At 42.3% G+C, this 20,694-nt stretch overlaps 1 protein-coding gene across 3 annotated transcripts; it reads left to right on the plus strand.

The window, feature by feature from the left end:
- The first annotated feature begins 2,148 nt into the window (after positions 1–2,148).
- Positions 2,149–20,452, plus strand: PGAP4 (post-GPI attachment to proteins GalNAc transferase 4). 3 transcript variants are annotated; one of them, XR_014296835.1, is made up of 3 exons: positions 2,149–2,320; positions 15,915–17,595; positions 18,055–20,452. XR_014296835.1 is itself a non-coding variant. In XM_082655826.1 (2 exons), exon 2 carries the CDS (start codon positions 15,992–15,994, stop codon positions 17,201–17,203), a length of 1,212 nt encoding a protein of 403 aa, XP_082511952.1. In that variant the 5' UTR covers positions 2,149–2,320; positions 15,915–15,991; the 3' UTR covers positions 17,204–20,452. The 3 variants fall into 3 exon arrangements, 1 of the variants encoding a protein (XP_082511952.1); XR_014296836.1 differs by having other exon boundaries at positions 15,915–18,173; positions 20,370–20,425; XM_082655826.1 differs by having other exon boundaries at positions 15,915–20,452.
- Positions 20,453–20,694: the final 242 nt, after the last annotated feature.

Consider the following 20,694-nt stretch of genomic DNA (forward strand, 5'->3'; position numbering starts at 1 on the left):
GACTTCACAGTAAACACTAAGTTATCTTGCTCAGCTATCACCTAGTTATGTATAGGATCTTTTATTAAACCACTGTGGCCTATGAAATAAATGATTTTTGAGAGGTGAAGCTCAGCAATGATCTCTCTCAATGCATGAAAGCCCTTCATTAGTAATTACAGACACTTTTCAGGTATTTCCTTTATGATTCTCTTCTACTTTTGCACAGTTTTCTCTCCTACATGTTCTGTGCAATATGTTAGAATTAAAGGGTAGAACCAGGAGTTCATAATCATTCATTTGTCATTCATTGTGGAGAAGAATTAAGGGAGGAATACAAGGGATGGGAGTGCTGGGGTGGGAATAGGGATATGCGAGATGATCAAGGACAGCAGGGAGCAAGCCACATGGAAATCTAGAGGAAGAATATTCTAAGCAGGGGGAACAGCAAGTGCAAAGGCCTTAAGGTGAGAGTGTGTTTGATGCATTGGAGGAACAGCAGGGCCTGTGTAGCTAGAGGACAGAAGGGGAGGGTGGTTGGATAGGAAGCCAGACAGGAGCCACCAGCCACATCCTGCAGGATCTTGCTGGCCATTGTAAGAACTTTGGCTTTTGTTATGAGTGAAATATACCCAACTCTGATCTGCCCCTAGAAATTATGTCTGGTGCTTTTCAGGAAAAGCATCAGAATCCATAATAGTACAGCCTGGGCCCTATACACAGAAAGCCAGCCACTGACAAACAAATACTTCAATTTATTAAGTGCTGTGCACGTCATCCAGAAGATGCCTTGGCAAATGAGCTCAGTACCAGGCTAGATGCTGTTACTATGTCCTGAGCCTCTGGATAAAAGTTAGGTACTCCACTCCTCTCTGGCAAAATCTAAAAGTAATGGAAGGAGCAAGAAGCTGCATAGTGTAGGGGAAGAATGGTTTTGGAGACTTGAAGCATCCGTAGACAAAAAGACCTAGATTTAAATCCAAACTCTGCCACTTACTAGCTGTGTAACTTATACAAACTCATAATCCCTCTGAGCCTCAGTTTTCTTCACTCGGAATGAAAATAGTAGCTTCCTTATAAGAGTGTTGTGAGCACTAAAATAATGTGAATTATGTGTTTTGCACAGTGCCAGCAAATAACCACTTCATTATTAAGTATTAAGCTAGGCTGACCAGCTCTGGCACTTGAACAAGATCATTCCTTTGGCCAAACCTCAATTTTTCCATCTGTAAGATGAGTATGACTATCTATCTGCCAAAATTAAGTGTTGAGGGTGCTTTGGACTCAAATGAACCACCAAAGCCACTTCTGGGAGAGACTGACAGGTGAGTGGAAAGAGCCACAGACCTACTTCCCATGCGTGGCTAGGTAATTTGATTAGAGCAAACCTTTCTGTTTGTTTGTTTTTAAATTCTGGCTTTTGGAGTATTGCACTTGGCAAATTACCTTCTCAAATATTTTTTCCTCATTTACAAATTGGGGATGACAGTCTCTAATGTACAGAAGTAAAGTGAGGAATTTTCATACGGTATCTGGCATAATGCGGGGTACAGTGGGGATTAGGGGTGGAAGTGGTGTCCGCTATTATTTTTATTATTGGCAAAAACAAATCTAATGGACCTGAGGACACGGGGAGGCGGAAGGTTTAGCTGGGACGAAGTGAGAGAGTATCGTTGACATATATATACTACCAAGTGGGAAGCAGCCGCATAGCACAGGGAGATCAGCTCGGTGCTTTGTGACCACCTAGAGGGGTGGGATAGGGAGGGTGGGAGGGAGACGCCGAGGGAGGAGATATGGGGATATATGTAAATGTATAGCTGATTCACTTTGTTATACAGCAGAAACTAACACAACATTGTAAAGCAATTATACTCCAATAAAGATGTTAAATAAATAATAATAAAAAATAAGAATGCACATTAAAAAAAAAACCCAAATCTCCTCCCACGATTAAGAGAACACGCTTGATGGCTAGCTGGGGCTGTGAACACTGCAGATACCTAATCCTTCCAGCATTTCAACTTCCTTTGCCCTGAGCCTGCTTTTCCCTTTATGCCCATCAGTTGGCGCCTTTTGCCGTCCTTTTTTCCCCAAGCTGGCTTCTGGGGGCTGCAGTCGCTCCCCAGCTCTCAGGTCACATGGCCTGCCAGAGCGAGGGGACTCCGCGTCGGAGCTGCGCCGCAGGAGGTGAGGTTTCCGCGCGCACCCGGCTGCGCCCGCTCTTCCGAGGCCTCAGGGTCCGGCGATGGCTCCTCTATGGGCATGGGCCAGATAGACGAGGCGACACCAGCAGCGGCCTTCAGCGTGCGCAGGGGACGGAGCTGACCGCCCCCACCGGGTAGGTTTCCGCTGCGCACGATCTGCTCAGCCCCCTTGGCATCATGACTGGAGCGCCCACCCCGGAGACGTCTCCAGAGCGAGGGAAAAAGAATTAGGGTTGCTGCAGCTGGCACGCGGAGAGCAATTGCAGGGTCTGGCGCAGCCTGGGAGGGCCTGCGACCCCGGCGGTGTTCTCTGGGCGGGCGGGCTTCGCTGCGGCCCCGCTCGTGGCGGTGGCTGCTTCCTGCCGGAGGACTGCGGGGACCCCAAAAGGGCGTCCCCCGCGCGGCCAGGGCCGGGATCTGCGCAGGGATGACAGTGTTGCAGCGAGCTTGCCTCCCTACCCCTTGTCCGCTTCCGTGGCGCCGCGAGGCCGACAGAAAGGCTGGAGCCGGGCGTGTGCGAGTCCAGGTAAGACCCAGCTCCTGCCCAGCGTGGTCCGGCCGAGCAGCCTAAGGGAGGATCGCCTAATGGCCGCCCGCTCGTGGCTGCCTCTGCCGCGCGTCGGCCCCTCGGGCCAGCCCCGCGCACCGACACGCGCGCTGCTGCGGCGTTGGGTTTCTGCGGGCGACCTCGCAGCCCCTAGACCGAGGAAGGGCAACCGGGCAGAGAAGGCGTCCTTCCCAGCTCCCGGAAAGACCGGACCGAGGGAGTCAACCCGGCGATTGAGACTGTTAGTTTCTTCCTACGGGTGGGGAAACAGACCCGAGCGCGGTGGGGACACCCCAAGGTCAGTGGCAGACACTAGATCCACTCTGGTCCTCCGCTGACATTCTCGTTCCATGAGGGATAGTTAGGACCACCCCGGCTCGGCTCGCCCTCTTCTGGCCTCTGGGTGCGGGCGTTGCCAGTGCCGCACTGCGCTCGCAGTATTGGAGAGTGGGTGTAACCCCGGCATCCCCTGCTTGTCCCTTTTTCTACCCTAGGTGAGGGGACACAAGGGCGGATCCAATGATAATCTCACTATGCCAATCATTAGCAAAACCTGCGTGTGTGTGTGTGTGTGTGTGTGTGTGTGTGTGTGTGTGTGTGTGTGTGTGTGTGTGTGTGTGTGTGTGCGTTTCCCCTAGAGAACTAAACCTCGTAAGGCGGATTGGCTTTTAGGGATGCATTTCTAGAGTGCACTGCACCAGGTATTTTAGGAGGTGAGAAGAGAAAACCATGTTTGTCTAACATTATTAAAATTAGAATTTTTTAAAAGGATAAGCTTATTACAAAACATTCAGGAAACAGAAAAATGTAAAGGAGAAACTAAAGATAACTTAAAACTTCATCTCCTAGATTGTTGAGATTTCCTAGATATATTAAAATTTTCTCTGCATACACATTTAATCCAGTAACGTGGGCAAAACATATTGTTTCAGTTTGTACGTCTGATTACCCAGGGGGAAGCAAATCTTTTTCCTCTATGTATTGGCCTTTTGCATTTGTGTGTGTGAATTGACTATTAATACTTTTGCCCCTTTATCAGTTGGAGTGTCTTTCTGTTCCTGATTTTTAAGCGCTCTTTATATATTACACATTAAGTTAGTAATTTTGTTATCTATGTTGCACAGTCTTTACCAATTTACTTAATGTTTTTGTCAGTTTTTCATCTTTGGCCGTTCAGCTCTATTCTTCTTTTTTCTTTATGGTTTCTGCTAGAGTATTTTGCTGAGAAAGGCCTTTACTAACCCAAGTTTGTATATTCTCCTGTATTTTCTTCATGTACTTTTAAGCTTTGGTTTAAAATTTTTAATGTGTAATTTATTCTAGTTTAAGTTGTAAAGTGGAGAGCTAATTACTTTTCCTAAATGGTTAGCCAGTTGCTACAAAGCTATTAAGTTCATTTTTTACCCCTGATTTAGACTGCTACAATTATGGTATATTAAATTATTATATATTTATATCTGTTTGTAGATTTTTGCATGTGTCTATCAGTATATTTTGGTGCCAGTGCCATGTTATTTTAATTACTGAAGTTTTATAACAAGTTTAATATCATATTACCCAGTATCACCTTCCTGGCTTTTTAAAAAATCAGTTTTATTAAGGTATAGTTTCCATGCAGTAAAATGCACCATTTAAATGTATATTTTGATGAATTTTGTCAAATATAACGACCATCACAATAAAAAATTATGGAGCACTACATAAACTTAATGTCATCCTTGCACAGGGGCCATGCTAATCTTCAATATATCATTCCAGTTTTAGTATATGTCCCAGCAAAGCGAGCATTTCCCAGCAGTTTTTATTAGTACTAATTCCAGGTTATCTTTAGAATACTTTGGTCAAATTAACCAGCCTCCTCCTGTTCCACCAAAAGAAACAAATCATGTTTGGATTTCTATAGGATTTTTGATAATTAAGGTCCTGAGAGTAGAACCCCTGTGTGTGTCACGTTCACTATTCCAGTGCCTGGTACAAGACTCAGTATTTGTTGAATTAAACTTTTAACAATGATCATAAAAGTAATATATGCTCTTTGAGAAGTGTAGAGGGCAAAACAGGAAACCTCCATCCTGCATACCTTCATCTCTCCTTCACTAAATTATACTCCATGTTAAAAATAAAATGATCATACTATGTACACTTTTCTACAATTTGTGTTGACATAGTTTGCATTTTTCCCTTAGAGACTTTTTCAAACTGCCTGGTTCGATATAACGAATTACCATAAACTGGGTGCCTTAATCAGCAGAAACATTTATTTCTCACAGTTCTGGAGTCTGGAAGGCTGCGATCAGGGTACCAGCACAGTTGGGTTCTGATAAGGGGCCCTCTTCCTGGTTTATGGATGGCCACCTTCTTGATATGTTCTCACTGGCAGAGGAGAGAGAGGAAGCAAGCTCTCTTCTGTCTCTTATAGGGGCACTAATCCCAGCAAAAGAGTTCCACAAACATGACCTAAATATCTCCTAAATACCCCATCTCCAAATATCATCACATTGGGGATTCGGATTTTGATATATGAATTTGGGGGGAACACAAACATTCAGTCCACAGCAGAGGTTTAGCTAAGACTTTTTAAATGTCAGTATATTTAAACCTTTCATTTTCCTTTTAATGTCTCCATATCATCTCCATGTGTAATTATCTAAACATCTGTTCCCTATTGCTGGCCATTTCCTTTCCCTGTAGTTTGTCTATCCTTCTCCCTGCCCTGTCCTCTATTCCTCTCCGCCTCTTTCTGCCTCTCTTTCTTACTTACAAACAAAATTGCTGTGAACATTCCTTGTCTATGTTTGGTAGCATGTGTTGGCACTTCTGCAGGGTAGATTCCTAGAAGTAGAATTTCTGTGTCAAAGGAGATGCACATATAAAATTTTTGTAGATACCTTCCCAACTTTCCCTCCAAAGGTTCCACCAATTTATATGAAAGCGCCCATTTACTGTACTGGCCCACTCCCTCTTGAAGTAAATTGGATTGACATTATGTTAAATATAGAGATTAATTTTGGAGAAAGAGACCTCCATCTCTTCTTTCATTAGTGAGACTTCTCAGCTGGGAAAATGTTATTTTTATCCATTTATTACACTTTAGAATGTCCTTCAGTAGAATTTTATAGGTGTGTATATTCTGCATATTTAAAAAATTTATTGTAGATATTTTTGGTTTCTTTATATTTTCATTTTGACTGAGATATTTTATCCCATTGATTAATTTAGTAATTGTCTGATTAGCTGAAGGCAATCAGTGTATATATGTAGTGTGTGTATAACATTATATATTATTTTTGCATATTAATTCTGTTACTGAACACATTCTGAAAGTCTGTTACCATTTCTAATGGTTTTTCAGCTGATTTTCTTGGGTTCCCAATCCATGCAGAGACAATATTGCGTATTGGTTGAGAACATGAGTTCTGGAAACAGTCTGCCTGGATTTCAAGTTTTGCTACCCATTTAAAGCTTTGTTAACCTAGGGTACAAGTTAATTGTGCCTTAATTTTTTTCAGGTATAAAATGGACTTAATAATAGTACTTCTCATAGGCTTCTTATAAGGATGAATGAGATGCTTAGAACAGTGCCCAGCACATAAGAAGTGCTCAGCAAGCACTTCCAAGTAAGTTGATCTCTGCACATTAAATTGGGAGTCTTTGATACTCCCAATTTTATAGCTGAGGAATTGAGACCCATAGAGGTCATTTATTTGCTTAACAAACATGAAACCTTTTCTATGTATAGAATACTGTGCTGGGTCTGTGAGGGGTATCAAAGGTAAATTAGACTGAATCCACTAATGAGGGATTTATAAGGCCAATTGGGTTGTAAATCAAGGGCCATGAAAAAAGCCATGTAAGGCAGCAGGTATCATGAAAATAGCATAGGCTTTGAAATTTTTCCTGTGTTTGAATTTCCTGCTTTCAACATGGTAGCTTTTTTTTTTTTTCATTGAAATGAGATTAGTTCCATTACTATTTGAGAGTTGCTCTTTTGGTCACAAGAAATATACCTAAGAGTCCAGTACAGAACTTGGTTATGTAGTAGGAGCTTAATAAGTGGTAACTATAAATAGATACAGTCTAAAGTAGAAAGTGACAAATGAATGTCCTTGGATGAAAGTTCATGTAAAGGGCCTTAGCACTTGAGGAAAAAGAGACATTATTTCTGGTTGGGAGTGTTTACCTAAAACAAATAGACTGGCAATTATTTCTCCAGCAAAGATGGGTTTATTTGGGATAGCAGAGAAGTGCAATTCAGGGTCTGCAACCGTGGTGAGTCATGTGCAAGTCCCTGCACAGCAAGGGAAGGCGAGTGCTTTTATGGAGGGGAAAAGAAAGTTGGAGGGCAATAGTAAATAAACAGCCATGGCTTTTTGTTGCCTGAGTCCTTGCCAGGAAAGAAGAATCTTTTTCTTCTTCTTGGGCTCTGCTGTCATCACAGGACAAGAGAGCTCCCCTTTCTGGTCTCCACACTCTATTTAATTGAATTTTCTGTTTAATAATTTTTTACATTTCCTCCTTTTGATGAAGATCTTTCTCTGAAAGCACTGCTGATCAAGTGTCAGGTTTTCTACTTTCAGAGGCTTTTTGTCCCTCAATGTCAGGAAATACCTTTCCTGGGTACAGTGTCTCATATCGGAGGGAATAGATTAGGAATCTATTGAGGTCACATGTAAGTAACAAGGAGGGGTAGGAGGGAGAACTCTCAGGCACTTTTCATAAAAAGTCTATATGTTGTCAAGATCATAGACATTAGAGATTACTTGAAGTGTTGTCATTTTCAGTGATTTGGTAACAAACTTCCAACAGGCCTGGTCTGGATATCTTGAGAAAGCTGTCTCATCAGATGCTTCAGTTCTGGGAAATCTTTACTTTCAGGTCACCAGATGATGTGCAGGTCCATTCAGGGTTTTATGCTCTCTTTAGGTGTGTCACATGTATCCAAGAGTCTATTCCTTGGAGTTTGGCAGCACAAGGGTCGGTTTACCTGATAGGGACATTTCCAGTGAGGTTGAAGAGAGAGTCTTTCTGGAGGTGACTTTTTCAATAGACAAAATCTCCAGGTTGCAAGACATGATGCTTAAGGTTTTCATCTCCCTAGAGTGCACTGTGAAAAGATTGCTTTACCGCACATGGATATTTTTAATACGAGCAATAGGCCTCTACACTATTGCAGTAGCTCTCCTTTTATCAGTTGTGAGTCAAAGGAAGCAGGAGCCAAGTTCATTGGGTGTCCTGGGACTGTCTCAAAGTGTAAGAGTTTTTGAGTTATAAAAGAAGTGGCTCTTACCCACTGGACCACCAGGGAAGTCCCTCCAACTGAATCTTAATGACATTAGTGCATTTGACTAAACCAGAGGATTGAGGGTGGTAAGCACAGTGAAAGTGTAAAACTGGCCAAACAGTGCAGAATTGTCAAAGTACCTGACCAGTAAAATAGCTTCCTCAATCATTATGACGTTCAAGAGGAGTTCCCTAAGTAGGGATAATCTTTTCCCAAAAGACATTAGCCAGAGAAGAGGCAGCAGCCCGTCTGCAAGGGAAGGCTTCAGTTCAGTATGAAAATATACAGACCATGTCTCAAACATATTTATATCCACAAAATAGAGGAAGTTGTATGAAATCCATTTGCTAGACATCTAATCATCTGTTAGACAGTTTAAACTGTCCAGGAGCATTACAAACAGACTTCCTAGTACTTCCCACTTGTACTTCAACAAGTGGTACAGTGAGGTGCAGGCACTTTTTGTAGCCTTGTTAATGTTTCCCCACCAATACTGATTCATGAATGTTATCATTTTGTCAGTAGACCTATGGCTTAATGCATGTACAGTAGTGAGGAGTGGGAATTTCAGTGTCTCTGGTAGGATTGGGTTATTCTTTGGTCCTAACCAGAGATTTCTCTTTTTATCAAATCAACCGTTGTTGAATTTCTAAACTTGTTTTTCCTTTTCAGAAGCCAGTTGTTGGGCTTCTCTAGCCAGTTTTTCTAAGTTACCATTTGGGGAGCCTTTGGACCATGATAGGGGTTTGGCTGCTGAGGGTTTCTTTAAGGGCAGCCTTTTTTTGTAGAAATGTCAGCAAGGTGATTTCCCTTAGCTTCCAGAGAGTCAAGTTTAGAACGCCTCAGAATCTTAATAGCTAACATGCCAGGTAAACGTATTGCACCCCAAAATTTCTAAACATAGGAGCCATTTTAAATTTTATTTCTGCTTGAAGTAAGGAAGCCACGTTTCTTCCACAACATTGCAAAACCATGAACTACTCTGAAAGTATATCTGCCATCAGTATAAATCTTTGGCAGCTTTGTTCTTGGCTAGAAGTACAAGCCCTTTTAAGAGCATATAATTCAGTTTGTTGGACTGAAGTAGCCATAGGTGAAGATGCTGCCTCAACAACATCAAAAGGAGTTGCAGTAGCATACACAGCACAATATTTGCCATTGTCACTTTTTAAATAAGAACCATCAGTGAACCACAAGACGTCAGTGTTACAAAAAGGATTTTCCTGCAGATCATCATCAGGGGTCAGGAGGTGATTTGTCAGTGGTAAGCGGTCGTGAGGGACTTCATCATTGATGTGGGGGGAGAAGAGTAGCAGGGTTAAGGTTATTACAGTGTAAAAGAGTTACGTGAGAAGCAGTTAACAAAAGGACTTTATAGGAGGTGAGGCGGCTAACTGAGAAATGTTGAGAGTGAGCACCAAGATTGTGGTTCCATTGTCAATTAGGACTGGAAGAGATTCATCCCCAATCTGGAGAAATGTTTCTCCAATTCTATTAAGTGGGAAGATTGGGAAGAGACCCTGTAGTCCCCGCCCCCAGCCCCATTGTTGAGAATTCAGAGGACATTGGAAAGACTGGTTAGAGGGCAGAGGTGCTGAAAATGCTTAAATTTGTAACAATCTCTTTTCTGATGTCCTGGCTGTTTGCAACTAAGCCAGGCCCTCAGGGAGTGGCTTGTAAAGTATTCAGTCAAACAGATAGCTAGTGGGAAGCAGCTGCATAGCACAGGGAGATCAGCTCGGTGCCATGTGACCGCCTGGAGGGGTGGATAGGGAGGGTGGGAGGGAGGGAGACGCAAGAGGGAAGAGATGTGGGAACATATGTATATGTATAACTGATTCACTGTGTTATAAAGCAGAAACTAACACACCATTGTAAAGCAATTATACCCCAATAAAGATGTAAAAATAAATTAAAAAAAAAAAAAACCCTACCGGGGTGGGCGGGTTTTGCCTTTTCCCTCAGCACTGAGCCCTGGGGCTTCAGCAATGGAGAGTGCTCACGTACCCAATAAGAGCAGCTTCCTTGCTAGTCCTGTTGGTCTTATGGATGTATTGCCGCATTGGTTTTCAGAGTTACGTGTTTGGGGGCCTGTCCCTCAGGTGGGAGTCTTAAAAGTTGGGGCTCTGGGTATACCCTTCACTCCTCAGGGAGCAGCTGGTTGTTGGGAGGTTGGTCCCAATTGTCTGGCACTGTGCCAGGGGTGGGGTTTATGGAAAGAGCATGTCTTAGCCTTTCCTGACTGTTTTGACATGGGTATTTTCTCATTTGCCTGATGTCACTCAGCTAGTTTCTGGATTTCTCTCAGAAGGAATTTCTCCTCATGTACATTCGATGTGTCCATGGGAGGAAGGAAGATAAGGAGGCTTCAATGTCACCATCTTGGTCTCTCCCTGAGTTTGCTTACTCTTCGCATGTGTGTGTGTGTGTGTGTGTGTGTGTGCGATCTTGCCGCATATTCATACTTGCCTTGGAATAGGAAATAAACATTCAGTAAAAACATATAGGCAAAATACATTTTAACCATGCAACTGTTAACCTACAATCACTATGTATTGGGTTGACCAAAAAGTGCCTTCAGTTTTTAAGTAAAAATAAAAGACACATTTTTTGTTTTCACCAAGAACGTTATTGAACAACGTGTTCACTCTTTTGTTCCACTACCTTCTACCATTTGTCAGGCAACTTCATAATTCCATCTTCCCAAAACCTTTTATCTTTTTGAGCAAAGAACTGTTCTAGGTACCTTTTACAGTCTTCCAGGGAATTGAAATTTTTTCTCTTAAGAGAATTTTGTAGAGACCTAAATAAATGGAAATCCGAAGGTGCAATGTCTGATGAATACGGTGGATGAAACAGAACTTCCCAGCCAAGCTGTAACTGTTTTTGTCTAGCCTTCAAAGAAACATGCAGTCTTGCATTATCCTGATGGAAGATTATGTGTTGTCTGTTGACTAATTCTGGACACTTTTTGTCGAGTGCTGCTTTCAGTTGGTCTAACTGGGAGCAGTACTTGTTGGAATTAATCGTTTGGTTTTCCGGAAGGAGCTCATAATAGAGAACTCCCTTCCAATCCCACCATATACCCAACATCACCTTCTTTGGATGAAGACTGGCCTTTGGTGTGGTTGGTGGTGGTTCATTTCATCTGCCCCACGATCTGTTCCACATTATTGTACAGCATCCACTTTTCATCGCCCATCACAATTTGTTTTAAAAACGGAACGTTTCCCTTACATTTCAGTAGAGAATCACATGCGGAAATACGGTCAAGAAGGTTATTTTCACTTAACTTACATGAAAGCCAAACATCAAAGCGATTAACATAACCAAGCTGGTGCAAATGGTTTTCAACTCTTGATTAGGATATTTTGAGTATGTCGGCTATCACCTGCGTGGTATAATGTTGATTGTTCTCAATGAATGTCTTGATTTGATCACTATCAACTTCAACTGGTCTACCCGACCGTGGAGCATCGTCCAGTGAGAAATCTCCAGCACTGAACTTCACAAACCACTTTTGACACGTTCCGTCAGTCACAGTACATTCTCCATAAACTGCACTAACCTTTTTTTGCGTTTCAGCTGCGCTTTTACCTTTCTTGAAATAATAAAGCATAATATGCCGAAAATGTAGCTTTTTTTCTTCCACCTTCGGTATTAAAATGGCTACACAAAAATTCACCAATTTTGATAAGTCTTTTTTTAAATGCACACTGATATATGACAGCTGTCACATACAATCTAACATTGTTTCGAATGAAGTTAAAGACAAAATGCTACTAGACCCATCTTATGGAAAAAACCGAACGAACCTTTTGGCCAACCCAATACTTTATATTTTTGCACGTAGACCTAACATTGCAATTAAAAAAAAAAAAAGTAAACCAGATTGAGACCCTTAGGAGGATTTTTTGCGGGGGAGGCAGATATATTTCAAAAAACAACATGAATTTTCTACAATTAAATACAGAAAATATACTGGTTTTCCCAAATGAATAATTTGATATGTTAACACTTCACCATAAAGAATGTATACCACCTGGATGGGATCCTAGCGTAGGAAAAGGACATTAGCTAAAAACTAAAGAAATCTAAATAAAGTGTGAACTAGTTAAAAAAAAATAGAATTAGTAGCCTCAAACTATAAGGCAGTTACTTTGTGAGTTTGCTTACTTTTAATGGGTACTTAGTATTCCATTCTTTGGAGGTACCATAGTTTATTTGACTCACTCGCAACTGATGGGCACTTGGCAATATTTTGCTCTTACAAATGATGCTACAAGTCATTTCTCACACATGAGAATATATATCTAGGAAAGAATGCTAGAAATGGAATTGCTGAGCATTAGTGTGTTTTGTTAGATATTTCTAAATTAATTCTACAGAGGTTGTGCCAATTTATACTCCCACTTTGCTAATGCAAAATACTTGAGTACTTGTTTAGTAGGTCCTAAGATAACACAGGCCAGGGTTGGCCCCTCTAGGAGATTGTATTACAGGATGAGAAAAAGCTATCTATGTGAAGAGACAAGGAAGGTGTGGGAATAAGAATGTTCCAGGGTAAGGGAGTTGCATGAGCAAAGACCAGGAGATGAGCAAGAGCTTAGCATAGTTGATGTTCGAAAAGAAGGTCAGCATGTCTAGAGCTGCCCCGCTCACTGGCCGCATGTGGCTATTAAGCACTTAAAGTGTGGTTTGTCTGAATTGACATATGCTGTAAATGTAAAGTACATGCTGGATTTCAAAGACTTAGTCTGGAAAAAAGAATGCAGAATACCTTATTAATCATTTTTTATATTGGTTTCACGTTGAAGTAATAGTTTTGATGTGTTGTAGTAAAATATATTATTAAAATTCATTTCATCTGTTTCTTTTTACTTTTTTATTGTGGCTGCTAGAAAATGTTAAATTACATATGTGGCTTGCATTATATTTCTATTGGACAGTGCTAGTCTAGAGCAGGGGTTGATAAACTATGGGCTGCAGGCCAGATTTGGTCTACAGCCTGTTTGTTTGTTTGTTTTCCTACAGCCTGTTTTGATGTGGCTGGAGCACTAAAAAATAGATTTTACATTTTTTGAAAGAGTTAAAAAAAAAGAAATAGTCTAAGAGGAATATGTGACAGAGACAGTGTGTAGCCCACAAAGTCTAAAATATTTACTATCTAGCCCTTTGCTAGTCTAAAACATACGGAGAAAAGAGGGCAGTAGAACAAGATGCCAGGGGAAGGCAGCGTCCAGATCATAAAGGGCCTTTTGTATCATGATACGATGTTTAGATTTTATTAAAAGAGCAATGGAAAGGTAAAGAAGGGTTTTAAGCAGGAGAGTGACATGATCAGATTTATATTCTTAAATGATAATTGTCTACGTGTGTGCATGTGTCACATTCTCACTTTACCAAAAACTCACTAGAATAGGGTATTGAAGGAAGTTGGATGGTAGTTTTACACCAAACACTGAACTCTGCATTTCCACCATAATCGCTTTGTCATCTTAGCACTTAATACGTGCCTGGCATTTTCTGAGCTGTGTGCCTTATCTTATTGACTGTATTTTGTTCCTTCTTTAAGTGGTTACAGCTCTCTTGGATAATAGCAAGGGTAGGGAGAACAGTGTGAGCAGGAAGCCACCTAAATGACTCCATTCCCAAGATCAACTAAGGTAGAGTGTGAGCTCAACCCAGTTTCAGCCCTTGGCTGCCACTGGAAGTGATGTGGAACTGGTGAGGCCATGGGAATGTGCAGACACATGATTTATTAACTCCATTGGCTTGAACATCACAGGGCGATGCAGCAAGTCTGCAGGTCTTTGAAAGTCCACATAACAGCAAACCTGGGGTCTCATACTACTCAACCCTCTCCCTGCTTATTTCCCTCTTTAATACTATCCAGATCTCTTACTAGTACTGGGCTAGTCTGTCTCACCTCTGGAGTCCCACAATATAATCTGCTGCTGTTGCTGAAATGAGACTTATCTCTCTACTTCCTTAAGTTACTATGTCATCATGCCGTAGAGAGAAGTTTGGTATTCTACACAACTCTAATGGCAAGGTAGGCTAACTGCTGTAATAATAAGCAAGTCAGAAAATCATTAGTGGCTAGAAACAACGGTTTGTGTATTACTCACAACACAGCCCACTCTAGGTTGGGCGGGTGCTGGGAGGTGAGCTGTAGGAGGGACCTCTGTTCCAGGCAGTCATTCAAGGACCCAGGCCTGCCCTGTGGTGGCTCCTCCCTCCTCTAGATCCACCAAGGCTGTCCAGCCAGCAGATGGAGAAAGAGAGTCAAGAAGGCACATCTGCTCTCAACCACGTTGTTCCAGAAGTCATAACTGTCATGTTGCTCACATTTTACTGGCAAGCCCTAGTCACATGACCCCACCTGGAAGAAAGCAGGCTAGGAGATGTGGTCTTTCTGTGTGTCCAAGAAGGGGAGAATGTAAGAGAGCACTAGACTGCACCACAACAACCTCGTATGGTACCTGGGCAGTCCTTCTTCAAGATAGCTCACAAGCTAGGCCATTTCCTTCCCAATATGTGCAAACTTTATTATGCTTCTGAGGTAAGAGGTTTACCTTTTATTCTATAGACACCGTTTAGTTTGGCATTGACCTTAGTGGAGTTATACTGGCTTTGTCCTTTTAGTTCTGTTTTTGGGTGCAAGTCTGTTTTCCCTCAGATTATTAGACCTACTTACTCCTAAAATATTACTAAGCTTGTACATATAGGGAGATTTTATATATATATATATATATATATATATATATACTTTTTTTTTTTGGCTGCGCCGTGTGGTGTGTGGGATCTTAATTCCCCAACCAGGGATCGAACCCGCACCCCCTGCAGTGGAAGCGCAGAGTCTTAACCACTGGACTGCCAGGGAAGTCCAGCTATGGATATATTTTAATGGCATTTTTATTCTGTATGATTTTGCTCTGTAACATTTAATCTTCACAGTAACCCTGTGAGAGGTATTATTATTACCTCCATTTTAGAGGTAAGGAATCCAAGCTGTGGAGCGGTGAAGTGACCTTTCACCGAGTGGCTGAGCTGGTATTCACTCTAGCATGTGCCTGACCTCAGGCTTGTACTCTGAGAGATGATGTCACACTACATTCCTTCCTGGACCAGGCTTGCAGCAACTTTCTGTTTCATCTTCATCTCTGCCTACCCTCTCCCTACCTCACTGAAACGCTGCTTATAGATCTTCCTTCAGATATTTCCTCCCCTCCCAAAGTCTGGGGCTCTAGAGTTCTCTTGAATATGGGGGAGAGATCCTTTCTCTCACTGGTTCCCATGGCAATTCTGTAAATTATAAAACGGAAGAACAATCAGGATTAAATTAACATGTAATTTTAAGTATAGTTGCATGAGGATAGAGAGATAGGAATGGAAGATCTTGATAAAGACATTTCAGGGAATCCTAAATAGTCCTTTTCTTGTTTGGGATGTACAAAAAAGTTTTCAGAAACTACTATGCACCGTTAGTCCACAAGTACTTACAATGTACTTACCTTGGAACTTACTTTAAATGCGTCTTTCCTTTGTGCCTTTCTTTTTTGCGTCTGTTTTAAGAACCTGTGGCTATGTAGCTGCTGAATTGAAATAATGATTTTGCTAGCCTATCTGGTGACGTTCTGGGACACTGTAAACCTTAACTAAGCATCTGTAGGTGTGAAGACTTGATTGGATGTACCAAGGTTTCATTACTCATAGAAATGATCAAAGAATCCCAGAGATCATTAACAGATACAACCAAAGAAGAGTATACTGGAGAAAATACTTAAGTCTCTAGTAGCTACAGAGCCTAGAATTAGAATTTCTGGTTTGACATGTGCTGAGTTCCATCCCTGGATTTTTTAAAGCCCTGTACCATTCTTTACTTTTCTCTCTTTAGGTTTGCCTTGCACTGATTTTGGCCTGAGGTCCAGGATGGTTTGTTCTTGGGACCAGACCTGACCAGAAGTCGACCTCATGAGCACTTCAAGCTCTCCAGCTGCCATGCTCCTCCGGAGGCTGAGACGGCTCTCCTGGGGCAGCACTGCTGTCCAGCTCTTCATCTTAACAGTGGTGACCTTTGGTCTGCTGGCCCCCCTGGCCTGTCACCGGCTTCTGCATTCTTACTTCTACCTGCGCCACTGGCATCTGAACCAAATGAGCCAAGAGTTCCTGCAGCAAAGCTTGAAAGAGGGTGAAGCTGCCCTCCACTACTTTGAGGAGCTGCCCTCTGCCAATGGCTCAGTGCCCATTGTCTGGCAGGCCACTCCCCGCCCCTGGCTGGTCATCACCATCATCACTGTGGACAGGCAACCTGGCTTCCACTACGTCCTGCAGGTGGTGTCCCAGTTCCACCGGCTCCTTCAACAATGCGGCCCCCAGTGTGAGGGGCACCAACTCTTCCTGTGCAACGTGGAGCGGAGTGTGAGCCATTTCGATGCCAAGCTGCTGTCCAAGTACGTTCCTGTGGCCAACCGCTATGAGGGCACTGAAGATGACTACGGCGACGACCCTTCGACCAACTCGTTTGAGAAAGAGAAGCAGGACTACGTCTATTGCCTGGAATCCTCCCTGCAGACCTACAACCCAGACTACGTCCTGATGGTGGAAGACGACGCCGTTCCAGAAGAGCAGATCTTCCCAGTCTTGGAGCACCTTCTGCGGGCTCGTTTCTCCGAGCCGCACCTCAGAGATGCCCTTTATCTAAAGCTCTATCACCCCGAGAGGCTCCAGCACTACATCAACCCAGAGCCCATGAGGATCCTGGAGTGGGTCGGTGTCGGCATGTTGCTGGGGCCCTTACTAACCTGGATATACATGCGGTTTGCCAGCCGGCCGGGGTTTAGCTGGCCCGTCATGCTCTTCTTCTCCCTGTATAGCATGGGGCTGGTGGAGCTGGTGGGCCGGCACTATTTCCTGGAGCTGCGGCGGCTGAGTCCTTCCCTGTACAATGTGGTCCCTGCTTCACAGTGTTGCACCCCGGCCATGCTCTTCCCTGCCCCGGCGGCCCGGCGGACCCTCACCTACCTGTCCCAGGTGTACTGCCACAAGGGCTTCGGCAAGGACATGGCACTGTACTCACTGTTGAGGGCCAAGGGGGAGCGGGCCTATGTGGTGGAGCCCAATCTCGTGAAACACATCGGGCTCTTCTCCAGCCTTCGGTACAACTTTCACCCAAGTCTGCTCTAGCCTGCCAAGAAATGCCTTTCTGAAATCGGCCACTTCTTGGAGATTCAACTATTGAGCTCTTTATTTGGACATGGTTGCTTGCCGATATTTCATTGTTTTAGGGTTGCTAGGGATATAGACACTGGGATGGCTGAGGAACATACAAGTCCAGAACCTTGGCTTTGGTAACTCTCTGGCAGGAGCAAGCTGTTCACCGTGGGTCCAGACCTCTCGCCCTCCACACAACCACACTGCCTCATGCAGTCTGACCCACCCAAAGAAGGGCATTTAAACACCACTTATATTCTCCAGTTGTTTTTCACTCTGCTTCACGACAGAGTTTGTGACTGCCAAAAATATTGTACACAGTGATATGACCAGTTTAGGATTTTAAGCGTAGAATTTGGTGAAAGGTGAGATTCTTTTGCAATGATTTCTTTCTCATTGGGAATAAGAATGGATGTATGTTTAGAATATATGTCCCAAGAGGCAGGACCACGTTGATAGATTCTATTTGTTTCCTTGACCTGGAGTAATAAAAGCCGCGCAGGGCCCGGCATCTTGGAGGCAGGTGACCCGGCTTTTGTTACCTGGCGTTTTCTTTTCCACACATCTGTAGTGTACTGATAATCAATGTTGTCTGTGAGAACTTTAAGGCACAGCAAGATCTGAAATCACCTTCTGGATCCTCAAAGTCAGATTGCTTATGTTTAGTAGTGATTTAATATTGAAGATTTCTATCATAATCTGATTCTTTGAAAGTTGGACATTGCAGAATGATATAGAATGGGTGAGCTTTTTACTAATAGCATATCCTTTTCCCTAACTTCGCTGGCTAATCATTCACCTTCACTTCTTTTTCTTCTATGTAGCATGATGTTATAGAAGAAAAAGCATGGACTGAAGTCAGAAGACCTGAATTTTTATTTCAGATCTCTGTTAGATCCCAGTGGTGTGAACTTGGGCAAGTCATAAGCACTCTGCATCTCAGGTTTGTCACCTGTAAAATGGGGACAGTGATATCTACTTTTTTACGTTGCCTTGAGGATTAAATGACAAAATGTATGTAGAACACTAGCAAGTGCTTATCTCACAGAGGGCACTTGGTGAATATTAGTTCTTCTCTCTCCTATAATAAGCATATGAAACTCAAGTGTATTTTGGATAAAGGTATTAATGATGTTATTTAAAGTATGATATGGGGCATAGGGCTGACACCTATGGAGCAGTTGTTCCAGACCAAACACTGCTAGGATAAAGGCTGACTTTTCCTTGTGACTTCGGAAGGATATGCAGCTCAAGATAAGAATTGTTCATTCAACTGGCAGTGATCTGAGACTCCTCTTGAGCTTATTCCAAGACTAGCATCTGAAAACTACTCTTCTCAAAAGTTACAAGTAAATTTCATTTGACAATACTTATCACACCAGTGGCCAACTGTCCCTTTGTGGGGATGGATGATTATATTAGAGTGCAAGCAGCTGTCCAGTTTGTTTCAGTGCCACATCTTCCCTTTGCTTTTAAGTTTCCACAGTGAGCTAACATCTTGGGATCTGCTCGAGAACACTGAGAGAGTAACAGGGGTTCATCACCACACTTTATAGATGAACAAACAGGCCCCGAAATATTAAAGGAGTTCTTCAGGTTCACACAGCTGAACAGCAACAGAGAGGACTGGAATGTAGTAGATTTTCTGACTTCCAGCCCCTGTACTTTTTTCTTAACTGCATTCATTTTATAAATATCTATGTAGTCAAATTCTCTTTTGTGAAATCTGATTGTAACCTGGACTAAATAATGTCTCTGTAAGCTAAGGTGGTAAAACCTCACTGTGGTGTTGGTCTTGGGGAACAAACAGGTATCAATATGTGTTGTGTTATTATAGTGAGCTGTTATGTATCCCCCAGGAATGTACAAAGTGACTAGAGCTACTAGATTACTTATTGAGATTCTCAGATTCCACCCCTTCATCTCTCCTCGCCCAGTAACTGGTTCAGCCCCATGTTTGAGAAGAGAACCACCCTCAACCTAGAGTTCATTTGAGTTTGTTGCATTAGTGATTGGATCTCCTCATGAAAATTTGTGTCCAATGACAAAACATGTAAGCTGGCCAAGCCCTAGATCAGAATCATTGCTGGTTTCCATTTCTGCTCTTTCTGATTCAGTTGTCTACCACACGCAGACATTCCTTCCCCTGACTCCTTCATTCTCGATGGCTAAAGTCATCTTTGCCTTGTCTTATTTCTCTACCCACACACTAAGACATCTTCCCCCATTGATCTTAACTAGAATCTGCCATCCTTGGACATTTTCTGCAGAAGCAAACATGCTACCCACTTTTATCCCTACCCACTTTCTAGATCACCCTTCCTTTTGTCTCTCATTCCTAGAGAGACATTGTGTGTGTTGTCCTGGATTAGGACAGCTGACAGCTGTCTCTCATTTAATTAAAGCTGAAGTCTCTCATTTAATCCTAAGCAGAGGGCTAGGGGAGAACTGAAGTCCCCTTCCAATATCAAGGGACATAGTTTACCAGGAGGGTAAAGGCCTCTAACAGTCCTGCATACTTTTCAGAAGTTAAATTATTGTCAGGCCTAAGAAGCCCTATTGTGACTGACTGTATTTGCATAGACTTATCAGTTCAAATAAATGCACCCGTTTCACCAAGTCATCCTGAGAAAACTGGTCGTTCTCTTGTTTCTACAGATGAGTTTTTCTGATGTGGTGAATAGTATCGAACACACACACACACTCACGCTATTGTGGGGTGTGAGCCATTCAAAAGTATGGGCTGTTTGCTTAAAAATTCGTAAGTGAATCTTGTATTTCTTAAACGGAAGCATTTGAATTGTGCTTTCTTTTTTTTACAAAAAAAGTGGTGAGAATACTATAGTGCAACTGGAGAATACAAGTAGGATGAATATAATGATAGGATTAATTTATTTTACCTTGGATACAGTCCTCATTTGGGGGAATTTATTTAATTGGTAACTTAATTTAGGTAAAGAGGCATTCTCTTTGGATTTGATTACTGTGGGATTTTTATATACACTATGATGCATTGTGAATTACTGTAACACAATATAAAATTCGGTAATTTTAAGTCACATGATCCATTTGGATATTTTTATCCCAGCTACAATGAGTTTGCTGAGAAATGCTCATTAACTGGCACTGTTTTTTTTAGGTTGGATTTTGTTTGGAAAAAAACCCTGGAACTACATCAAAGATGATTGGAAATGTAATTTTAAAGTACTTAATATAACTGCAGTGGAGATGTGCTGTGGCTTCCAGGTCATTACAGTGCTTGGATTACAACATTGTTGTGAGTCATCACTCTGCAATGAATGGGGATCTGGGGGTTAAAATTTAACAAATTTTCTTGATCTTTTCCCTAACAACCTACGCAGAAACATGGATGAGTGATTTAAAAAAAAAAAAAGCATCTATGTTAATAATTTGGGGGTAAAAACAGATGAAAATATAAAGGCAAATGATGAATTTATCAAAAA

This window comes from Grampus griseus (assembly GCF_964374135.1).
Source record: "Grampus griseus genome assembly, chromosome: 6".
Classification (NCBI taxonomy): Eukaryota; Metazoa; Chordata; class Mammalia; order Artiodactyla; family Delphinidae; genus Grampus; species Grampus griseus.